General features: G+C 33.7%; 1 protein-coding gene across 2 annotated transcripts in view; it reads right to left on the bottom strand.

Annotated features, from left to right (window-relative positions):
- Positions 1–12,343, bottom strand: part of ANGPT1 (angiopoietin 1) — a 307,136-nt gene that overhangs the window by 24,068 nt on the left and 270,725 nt on the right. For both annotated transcript variants that reach the window (XM_056823190.1, XM_001369530.4), the window contains exon 8: positions 7,122–7,252. In XM_056823190.1, coding sequence (XP_056679168.1) covers positions 7,122–7,252 — 131 coding nt within the window. The remainder of the gene's footprint in view (positions 1–7,121; positions 7,253–12,343) is intronic.

Raw genomic sequence — 12,343 nt, 5'->3', positions numbered from 1 at the left:
AACTAGCTCTTTTTGGAGAAATTTATAGTAAGCTTGATACTCTCAAAATGCTACTAGTTAGTTTTTTCTTCACAAAAGTTTTGATATAGAACAAATGGAAAATGACAGTCAGTAATAGCCAAACGGGCTTTCTAAGTTATTTGTTTTACTTTTTCATTTTCTACCCAATTTATTAGAAATGTCTTATCCCTGATTTTTCACTTTAGGCTGAGAATGAACCCTCTTAAACAGAACACTTCCAGTTATAATAAAAGTACATATTTTCAGCATGGTTCCCTTTAAAAGTGGAAAACTAAAGCAGAAACTTGAAAATTTTCCCACGGTCAATGAGTCAGTCAGAGAGCATGTAGTTCTTTGGCTGAAAGAATCATGTCTATTTTATGATCAATTAAGGAGTCAGTTAAGCAGAAAAATATCTGAGACAAGTTAGACTCAAATACCAGACTGGGCAAACAATAGATGCCTTCATTTAAAGAAAAAAAACTTGTTGAATTTTTTAAATGATTAAGAAATTATTGGTTTATGGTAGACCAATTTAGATTTATTAAATTTTAGCACTAAAAGGGCCTTCAGTGACTACTCAAACTAACTCATGTCTGAAAAATCCTCTATATAATATTTTTTTACTTTAAAAATTTTATTTTTTTCAGATTACATGTCAATATAATTTCTTAATATTAATTTTCTTATGTTTTGCCATCCATATTTTCTCTCTTCCTCTTATTTCTCCCCCACCCATAAGAAGGCAGGAAAATATAATATAGGTTAGGCATATATTGTCATATAATTTATATTTCAATGTCATATTGAGAAAGAAAACACATTTTCTAGTGCTTACACTAGAAAAAATCATGGAGGAAATAAAGAATGGTATGTTTCAATTTTCATTCAGACTCTGTCAAAAGTCTCTTAGAATTTTCCTGGATCTTTGTCTTTTTCATAATAGTTAAGTCATTCATAATTGGTCATCATAATATTATTTTTATTGTATACAATGTACTCCTGGTTCTGCTCATTCCACTTTATATCACTTCATATAAGTTCTTTCAAATTTTTTTTGTGATAATCTTGTTTGTCACTCCTTATTGCACAATAGTATTCCTTTACAAGCATATAATACAACTTGTTTAGCCATTCCCTAGTTGATGGATATCTCTTCAGTTACCAGTTCTTTTCCACCCCCCAAAAAGGAGCTGCTATAAATATTTTTGTATAGGTAGGTTATTTTCCCCTATCTTTAATCTCTTTGGTATATAGACATAGTAATGGTATTTCTGGGTCAAAATTCTCCAGAATTGTTTTATCAGTTCATGGCTCTACCAGTAGTATATTAGTGTCCATTTTTTTCACATCACCTCTAGTATATATCATTTTCCTTTTTTTGTTGTATCCTCTCTATAATTTATAGAAGTGACCCCCTTGTCTTAATTGAAAATTTCCAGAGGCAATAGGTTGGGGAGAGGTACAGAAACATAGACCATTATATTTTGATACAGTTATACTTGTTAGAAAGTTTTTCTTGCCATCAAGCCTAAATCTTCCTCTATTAATTTCTTCCCATTCATTATTCCCAATTATTTTCTCTAGTGTCAAACAAAACAAGTCTATCCCTCTTTCACATGTTAGTCCTTCAAGCTTCAGTAGGAATAAACCATACTACTGAACACTTTCAATTAAGCTTTGGGGCCTCTATTTTTTGTAAACTTATTTTTTTCATATCTTTTACTTTTACAGCATATTCATTTCCAACTACATTCTGACTAAACCTCCCACTTTTCTCAAATCAGTGAGTCATTCCTAGAGAGAGAGATACAGTTTTAAAAATAGTAAAAAGAAAAGTGTCAGAAAATTAATCAGCAAATAAACCATATCTATGAGTCTATGCAATATGCTAGACTCAGTATCCTCTCTCCCTGCAAAGAAGGTGATGGAGGGACAGTTCATTTAAAAAATACAGGACAAACTTAGGATAGTAAAACTAAATATTTGTATGCATATGGATGAAAAATAAGTAATATCCTGGATGGAGAAAGAATCATTAGTCCTAATAATGTTTTTGTTTCTCAAAAGCTACAGAGACGAACTCACAAAATACAGTAAGAATCTATGTATCCAAGGAGATCATCTAATCTTGATTTTGTCAGTGACACTGAACAGACTTGAGAATACGGCCAAATGGGACCTTAAAACTATCTATCTCTTCTAGTTCCTGCTCTCTAAACAAGTGAATATTTTCATTATAGAGGACAAACCAGTTTTTTCCTCTTCTTGAAGTTCTCCAGAGGAGTCCTAAAGCTCCCTTTGGCATTTCTTCCCAGTACAGAAACTCATATTAGAATGAATTAAAGAAGTTCCTCTATATGAACCACTGAATCAGTTTTTTTTTTCTTTCTTATGAGCTGCATCTTCCAGAAACAGAATCTTGAAAATCTCTTTCAACTCTAATTCAACAGAATAAATTTTTTAGATTGAGAACTAAAAAAGGATTTCAGAGAACACATAGTATAGGATTCTTTTGATGGGAGAGGAAAATAAAATCTAGAAAGTAACTTGCCCAAGGTCACCTCTAGTAAGTAGTCAGGCTGATGCTGAATCCAATTCTGTTGACACTTAGTCAGGGCTCTTTTCCCACATGTCATGACATCTGACTAGGAACCACTGGTTACCAGTTACAAGGATTGCAGAGTCACATTGCAAAAACTATTTTAAAGGAAAAATTAGTTCAAGTATTGGCAAACCAAGTAAAAGGGTAGATTAGATCATTAGAGTAAATAACGTCAGTGAGGAAAAATTTGTCAAAGAATAATGAGAGCTTTATGGGTAGGAAAGCAGGAAGTGTATTTCAAATGAAACTTAGGTTACCTACTCTGTCAGTTGAAATTTTCTCTTATGCTCACCAGAGTTTAAGATTTCCAAATTCCACATTTTAGCTATGGAGGTTGACTAGTTTTTCAAGATCTGGATTATTTCAAAAGGATATTTGATAGGGTAATGATGTATGTATTACAAAAACACACTTACTTACTGTATTTCAGCACATACAATAAGTGAAAATTTTCCTACCTACATGTTTTTATTGATGATTAAGAAGGGCTGAGCAAGAATTCTGAATGAAAGAAACTTATGGAATTCAGTAGTCACAAGGAGAAATAAAAGTAGAAACTTAAGCTCTAGATTTTTTTCTCATTGATGAAGGAAAGGATAGTATTTCCTTTCCATAGTTATTCCGTTACTCTAATGTGTAAGGCTTGGGGAGGTAAATTTATTAAACTTCAAATGAATGAAAGAAGGTAATTTGGAGAGTTTTAATAGTTTTTCCCTCATTGTGTGTATTTTTTTCAGGAGATAAACTGCATTAAGCACTGACTTTGTACTACATACTGTTCTGAATTCTAGTGATGTAAAGAAAGGCAAAAACTATCCCTGCCTTCAAGAAATATACATTCTAAAGAGAGAGAGAAAATACAAGTTTGGACAGATTCAAGGTATATAATGAATTGAAGGAGGGTAACCTCATAGAGGAAGGCTTAAGGAACTGAGGCACTCAGGAAGGGCCTTCCATCACAGATATAATTTGAACTTGAAGCCTGGAAAGAAGTCTTTGATTCTTGAAAGACAGTTAATAAATATGTATAAAGATCCTGCTCTGTGTGCCAGGCATTATGCTAAGCATTGCATATAAAAAGAAAGGCAAGGTATTCTCTGCTTTTGTAGAGATCATAGTCTAATGAAGGATATAACCATGATGTACTAACAAGATGTATACAGGATAAATTTAACAGAAGAAAGACTACTAAATATAAAGGGAATCAGAAAAGGTTCTTTTGAGCAGGGACTTCAGGAAACCAAGGAAGTCAATAAACAGAGGAGAAAGGAGAATATTCCAGCAATGGGTGTGTGTGTGTGTGTAGGGGGAGAGCCAGTGAAAATGTCAGGATGCTTGAGATGCACTTTCTTGTGTGACAAACAATAAGGAGACACATGCCACTAGATTGCAGATTAAACGGGAGAGTGGCAGCAAAATATAGAAAAGACTGGGAAAATAAGAGAGGGAGACTTTGAATGGAAAACTGAAGAGGAGGAATGAGTTGACATGGTTTGACCTATGGTTTAGAAAGGTCGCTTTGGCAGTTGGATGGAAATGGACTATAGTGGGGAACAAATTATGGCAGGTATCAGTCAGCAAGCTATTGTAATAGTCTGGTTTTAAGGTGATGAAGGTCTCCACCAGGGTGATAGCAATGGTACAGCAAAGAATGGTGCATATAAGAGAAATGCTATGATAGCAAAATCCATAGGTGTTGGCAAAAGATTGGAGTGAGAGGTGAGTGAGAGTGAGTGTGAGATATTGAGGAATATTTCTCATATAAAACAGTAGAGTTAGCCAATATAAATTCACTGAGATGGGAGATAGAGTATCATGTTCAAGGAACAACAAAATGGCCTGGTTTGGATGTAAAATACATTGTTAATAGTGGAATGAAAGAAGATTGGAAAGGTAGAAAGGGCCAAGTCATCATGAGTTTTAAATACAAACCAAAGGAATTTATGTTTCATTCTGGAAGTAAGAGGGAACCCCTGGAGTTTACTGGAGAGAGAGGAACATAGGAAGACCTACATTTTAGGAAAATCATTTTAGTAAATGTTTGGAAAATAAATTATAAAGAGGAGATACTTAAGGCAGGGAGACCAATTAGAAGATTATTATAATAGGGCAGGGAAGAGGTGACTAGCATCTCTCTTTGTTAGTGGAAAGAAGGAGAGGTTTATAAGAGATGTTATGAAGGTAGAAATGACAAAATTTGGCAACTGTTCAGATATGTGTGGTAAATGGGAGGACATTATTGGGGAGGTTCAGAAAGAGTTGAAAGTCTGAATAACTATGAGGATGGTAAGACCTCAACAACAATAAAAAATTTAGAAAAGGAGAGAGAAATATAATGAGATTTATTTTGGTCAGGTGGATTTTAAGATGCTTACTAGATATCCATTTTGAAATTCCCTAAAGACTGTAGTGATTTGGGGCTGTGGTTATGTGGATGAATATAAATTCACACACATGTGCCCAAGATATACATAAATGGATCCACATATATATTGTATATACATGCATAAATATATTATACACACTACATGTGGGTATATATGAATATATATACACATTACACTCTCATATATATGTGTTTACAAGCATGCACATATTTATATATATATATATATACATATATATATATATATTTATAACAGAGATGGTCACTGATGGGATCAGTAACTTATAGTGGTGAAAATAAAGTGTATTTCAATCCAAAAATGAATGACAGTGTAGAAAATCAAGGTTAATTTTTGGCTTTTTTCTTTATGTTAGTAAATATATATGTCCTAGATGATAATAAAAAGGGACTATCATTCAGGGAAAAAAAGCTAACCTCTGCTCTGTTTTGTGGTTAAAATACTCTGAAATTCATCTCTCCTTAAAGATATAAATTCATCCTTCAGTGCTTCTATTTTCTACCTGCAGAGTGCCCTGAGTTTAGAGCACATGCACATATTGTTTTAAATTCCGTTGAGGTCAGCAGAAATGGTATAATTAGATGTATTATGGATCCTAGATTTAAAGGAAGTAGAGATCTTAGTCTGAACTCTTTTAATTTTATAGGCTAAAAAAATTAAATTTAGAGACCCTTCATTGGTTATGTGGCTCAGAAGTAGGAGTTCCAGTCTCTGAATTTCATTTTCTGACTCCAAATGAATTCCATGGAGGAATCAAAATGCACTTGTTATTGTAATAGGAACAGTATGAGACAATATGTACTTAATATTATAACAGTTGTTTTCATCAGATCACAGTTTCATGTAATGTGGGGTGACAGATACAGAGTCAGGAAGACTGGGGTTCCAATTCTGCCTCTGATCATTTATGTGTGATCCTGGGTAACCCTTTGTGTTTCAGGCAGTCCCTTGGACTTAACCACTAAATCATTGGTGGGTTTCAGTCTTAAATAGTCTGGGGAGTTCCCACAGCAAGAATTCCTATCACTGAGGAAGTCATGGGTTCTTTGGCTGCGATATCCTGCTGTCTAGGTATGCCCCCAGGTGATTTGTCATTCTGTACTGGTTTCCAAGGTTCAGCATCCAAATGGCTAGGGCTGGGCAGTTTGGTAGAAACATCATGTGGTGAGTTTGCCTCTAATTAATCACTTGCATACGCAGAGTAGAAGATCTCCATTCACTCCTAATTATGGAGATGAAGGCTTTGGCTTCAGTATTTGTCCCTTAATTAAAATGTCACTATTCCCAGAAGGATAACAAGTTAACTCATATCCATCACTTATACCACAGTGGATATGAGTTTATTAGGTCACTTTCTGAGAGAATGTTCCAGCTGGAAAGAGGAGAATCTAAAAAGTATCATATAAATGAAGTGTTAGATAAAAAAGAGGAGAAAGCTACTAAATTTAAGTAAGAAGCAGAGGTAGAGAAAACAATGCTTTTTTACTACATAAATAATTTCTAGTACAGTTAGCTCTGCATAGCACTTATCTCCAGATATACTATTGCCTCCTCCCACTTGCCATAATACAATGTACTATATAGCTCAGCTACCTGAAAGTATTTGCAGAATGACTTGTGGTATTTTTATTTATTTGTTTATTCATTTGTTCATTCATTTGATTATTTATTAATCATTATTATTTATTAATTTATTTATTAGATTTATTCTTTCATCTTGACAGATTAATCCAAAGAGTTTTATGCCCTATTGTCTTCTTTTTGAGAATCTTAATGCATCTTATAAATAGGAATAGATAGCAACTTTTTTTTAAAATAATGATGCTATCTGTATGAACATCACTGATATTCAGGATCTAGAAAACAAGGTTCAGATACATGCATAAATTTATTCTGTAGCATGCTTAGAGCTTAATGGACATAGGAAAAAATATTGCTTTGGCTCCAATTCTTCCCAGCTGTATCTTGCTTAAGAATATATAGTGAATCACAGGAAAGAGCCACAAACTGACTTCTGGAGGCATGGTTTCCAGTTTCCTGACCAGAAAACCACATCCCTTTCTTACCAAGTTAATGGAACATTTTTTAGCAAAAGGCCCAATAGGACTTACCTCCTGTTAGCATGACAGCACATTTGCACATACAGTTGTCGTTATCAGCATCTTTTGTGCTAAAATCGGCACCATGTAAGATCAGGCTACTCTGTTTTCCTGCTGTCCCACTGTGGCCCTTTAAATATAACCTAAAGTTGGAACAAAGAAAAATCAAATAAAACTTTCAGCCCAACAAAGCTCTTGATATATTAATGACTTGTATGCTTCATTTTTCTTCTCATGTCCTTTCTGTTCTGAAAAAGGACAAAAATTCATGATAAAAACAAAAGTAACGTTAAAAATGGTGACCACTTCAGGAATGGTTAAAGGTCTTTTAATAACAGTAAACATCCTAGAAACAAAGAAGTACATTTTAAACTCTAATAGCATACCAATTTTTCATGGCTTTGAGTCAAGGAACAAGGCAGTTTCAGAAGAATTAAAATGAATATCACTCAGAAGGCAAAGGAGAGGTGCACAGTGGACATGAGCAGACTATAACCTAATAGAAATAAAGAATTGTGAAGAAGACAGATTCACAGGTGTGATGAAATGAATGTCTTATCAGAAAGGAAGATGGGCAGCTTATGGGATGAGAATGGAGGATAACCAAAGGATATCTTGTATGTATCACTGGTATCCTTATTATGGTCTGAGAAAGTCAAGGTTAGGTGAAGCATATGTGGAGATTTGGAGGAGGGATGTGGTCAAGAGTGGCACAAGATGAGCAAGCAAGATAGCTTGCAATCTGTGTCACTTATGGAAACAACTATATTGAAGGTATTTCATATCTATGCTAAAATTTGAATGGTTGTTAAAAAAAAACATTCCATTACTTGGCAGTCAACTTTGTAGTGATAGGTATTTTTTTTATCCTTATCTAGGCTGGTCTTGTAGAGTACGTAATCTGCTACTGGCACTATACTCTTTGCCTTTGATCCTTAGGTAGACCTATCAGAACCTATGCAGATAGATAGCCTTTGAGGACATGCGGTCACATCCATGCACAAAGACATCAGAGTCAAATGAATATATTAGATAGCATTGAAGTAGATTGGGAAATACCATGATATAATGGATAGAAAGCTAGCCTAGAAGTAAGGAGGACATGAGTGCAAGTTTTCCCTCTGACAGTAATGACAGTGACTAAGGGCAAGTTATTTATCCCTTAGGAGGCTTGAGCAAATCTCTAAGATTACAAATAAAGAGCAACTGGAATTGAGGAAGTTTCCTCATAGGCATTTCCATATTCCAATGAAATCATAGATCTATCACATTTCCTCCCAATACTTTTCCAAAAGTAGCAATTTTTGAAATTATTCAGCACTTGTTAAACACTTAAATATGTTTTTAAATCCCTAAATATTCCTTCACTATCCTTCCCAAAGAGCCATCCAATGTAACAAATAGTACATTTTAAAGAGGAAAAAAAAATCCGCACAACTGTTTAATACATTGAAAAAGTCCAAAAACTTGTTCCATGTTTAACACTTGAGGATTTCTCCCCTCCATGGGAGAGTGGGGAAGGGTTGGTGATTCTCTCATATCTTCATTAGAGTACTGCTTGATCTTTATAATTTTGTTACATCCAGTTTTGATTTCTTTGGTGTGTCATTTTTTCTATTTGCATCATTGTGATTCTATGCACACTATTTCCATGGTTCTTATTTAATTCCATATCAGTTGATATAAATATTGCCATGCCTCTCTGTATTCACTCCCGTATGTTTTTAAAATATTTTTAAAATAGCATTGTAGTATTGTATTATATTCTTAAGCCACAAATTGTTTAGCTATTCTCCCACTGATGAACATCTATTTTGCTTCCAATCCATGACTATAAGTGCTGCTATAAACATTTTTTTGGGTATCGGGGAACTTCTTCTTATTGATGACTTTCTTGTGATTAAAACGCAGTAATTTCTGGTTCAAAAGACATTTTAGTCAATTTATTTGTATGTTTCCATATTTGTTTCCAAAATCGTTGTACCATTTCATAGTAATACCTTCAGTGTATTAGGATACTTTTCATTCCATAACCACTCTACCAGTGACTATTACCAGGTTGTGATTTTTGCCAATTTGAAAGGTATGAGGTAAAACTCCAGAGTTATTTCTATTTGCTTCTCTTAATGTTGGTGGTTAAGAACATTTTTTCATGTGGTTGTTGTATACATTTTGCAATTGTTCTTTTGAGAACTGTTTGTTCATATGATTTGATAATTTATAAGGGAATGGCTATATAATACATATATATTGCTTATCTATCTTACTATCTATCTTACTATCTAGCTATAGTTTATGTATCTTACATATCAGATTGATCAGAGAAATTTGACACAAAATTTTTCATTTAATCATTTCTCTGGTGCATTAATTTTGTCTCTGCAGATTTTTTTGTTTGTTTCAAGTAAACATTTATAGTTTTTTATAGCCTCTATTTCTTGTTTGGTTAAGAATGTATCTCCTACCCAAAGCTATGAGAGATATGCTTTCTTTCTCTTGTAGTTTTTTTAATAGCATGATCTCTATTATTTTGGTTGCATATCCATTTGAAGGTATTGCAGAATATGGTGTGATGTATTGGTGGTCAATCTTATTTGTTCAATACCATTTTCTTGTTTCTTATCATTCTTTCAACCAAACAAGGAATGATTTTTCCTGGATATTTTATATCTTTTCCACTTAATTATGCAGTGAGGTATATTGTTTCCGATTCTCCATTGTCTAGTCTGTTCCACTGATCTCTCACTCTGTTTCTTAACCATTAAAAGATAGTTTTTGATGACTGCTGCTTTGTAACATAGTTTGAGATCTGTAAATGGTATTCTTTTCTTTTCCATATTTCTTTCAATCATATCCCTTAATATTGTAGATCTTTTGTTTCTCCAATATATTTTATTAAGCTCTATAAAATCTCCTTGATAATTTGATTGGTATAATATTTAATGGGTAAATTAATTTTGGTAGCATTTTATTTTTATTGTATTGGCACAGCTCAGTCATGGCCACAGAGTATTCTTCAGCTATTTTGCTTTGTTTTGTTTGTATTCAGTTTATGCAAGCTAAGACTCCTGTGCGATGGACATGTGCTAGGAACTGCTTTGTTCTAGTGTAGATTTAGCTGTTGTGCTACAACAGATGTCAGAAGGAATATGTAGAAGAAATGATTCTTTTGCCCATGCCTATAAAGGGAGGCTGGCAGTCTGCTTCTGTTCTCTTCTTTGACTTACAAAAGATCTGGGATTAAGCCAGCCAGGGAACATGGAAGCCACATTCTGTCTCATATCTCAGTCAGAGTGAAGAGGGGAAACAAGTGCCCCAGGGGTGGCAACCATTTGGCTTCAGAGAAAGTGGAAGCAAGGCAGTGATGTAGTACTGAGACTGTCAATAAAGCCCAGAAGAAGTGGTGGAGATACATTTTCTGTCAGCCATTGGGCAGTTCTTAAGGTGATGATCATTTGGTCTGATAAGGGAGTTTCCAAAGCCCAAGATTTCTTGGGCAACATGATTGTAGATCCAAAATTTATTTTATTATTTTTGGCAATGAGTTACATGACATTTATTTTCTTTTATATTTTCATGGTTTTATTCATTCCTTTAATTCTTACTTTTAGGCCATTGATTATCAAATCTATATATCTAATTGCTACTCTCTTTCTGTCCCCCTATTTATATGTCTCTATTTCAATCTATCTCCTACATACTCTCTCTGGGTATACCTCCATCACTTTAAACTCTCCTTCCCTGAAAACTCTGCTCCCTCCTACAACTCTATATTAACAATACCACTAAACCATCTAATTACCAAATTATTGTAAGCCATATTTTATTCCTCCCTCTATATTATTTCTTTTATCCAATTATTTGCCAAAACTTGACAATTTTATTTCTGATCTCTCTAACATCCTTTCTTTTCTCTCAACTTCTACCTCTATTACCCTTATTTGGACCATTTCAATAGACTTAGAAATAATTTTGCAGTCCACGAACTCTTCTTTCTCTAATGTGTTATTCAGCATTGCCAAATTAATATTCTGAATGCAAAGAACTAACCATGTTAGCACTATGTTCAAAATTCTTCAGTGTCTTCCTGCTGCCCAAAAGACAAAATATGTACTCTTTATCCTGGCATTTAAAGCCCATTGTCAAGATTTTCAGTTTACTAACCTAGAATTACAAGGGGGCATTAAAGGCTATTTAGTCAAATTCTTTCATCTAAAAAGTGAGGAAACTGAGGCCTCTCTGGTCCAATATAACTTTCCAACCTAATTTCAAATTAATATTCAAAAATTATGTTTCCCATAAACTCAGCTATTATCTGTTTCCTGAACTTTGTCCTGTATTCTACATTCTACAAAGGATCATAGATAGTGAGCTAGAGGGGACCTAAGAAGTCATCTTGTCCAGTTGTCATATTTTATAGAGTAAATTGATACCTATAATATAAACAATGACTGTTTAAGGCCATACAGATAGTAAATGACAAAGGACAGATTTATACCTTGATCCTCTGAATCAAACTCTGCCTTTCTTTCTGGTGTGCCATATTGCTTATTGGAATTCTATCTGTCCATGATGATACAGGTGCCACCTGGTGGATGGATCTTTCTCTCCAACCAAGAGTTCTCTGTTTCCACACTTTCTTATAATTTTACCTGATTTTTCTACCTCACCTTTAGTGTAGTCTATTTGTAACACACTCAATTTGTGTTTATGTTTTGACTGACATGACAGATATTAAGCTCTTTGAAGGAAATTATTGCTCTTCATTTTTCAGCCTTGCTTATTCATTGCTTAGTAAAATGCAATGAAAACAGTAAGTGCTAAATATTGAACTTTATTGATTTATATTAGTCTGTATTTTCAAAGAGGATAGATCAAAAAAAGGGAAATTTACACTATTCTGACATGAATGATTTCAAGGAAATTCATGATTTGTAGTGAAAATAACCATTAAGAACTTGGTTTAACAAAAAGAAGATTAATATTTAAATAATTCATTTATCATGGATAAAATTATTGATTAAATCTTTATGAAATCTGGATTGTGTGTATACATGTAGATTTGATTACATGTTTACATCTCATGTTTCTTTTAAACATGCTAGTCTAGAAAGGTGTTTCTAAGTTATCACAAAGAATTTCAAAACTGAAAACATTCAAGAGATAAAGCATAAGTGGAGGAGAAAAATGAGAAGAGGAAAAAGTAAATCAATTGATAGAAGGATCTCTTGTTC

This window comes from Monodelphis domestica, chromosome 3 (assembly GCF_027887165.1).
Source record: "Monodelphis domestica isolate mMonDom1 chromosome 3, mMonDom1.pri, whole genome shotgun sequence".
Classification (NCBI taxonomy): Eukaryota; Metazoa; Chordata; class Mammalia; order Didelphimorphia; family Didelphidae; genus Monodelphis; species Monodelphis domestica.
Note: the sequence above shows the minus strand (reverse complement) of the source record. Positions and strands in the feature narration are given on the sequence as shown.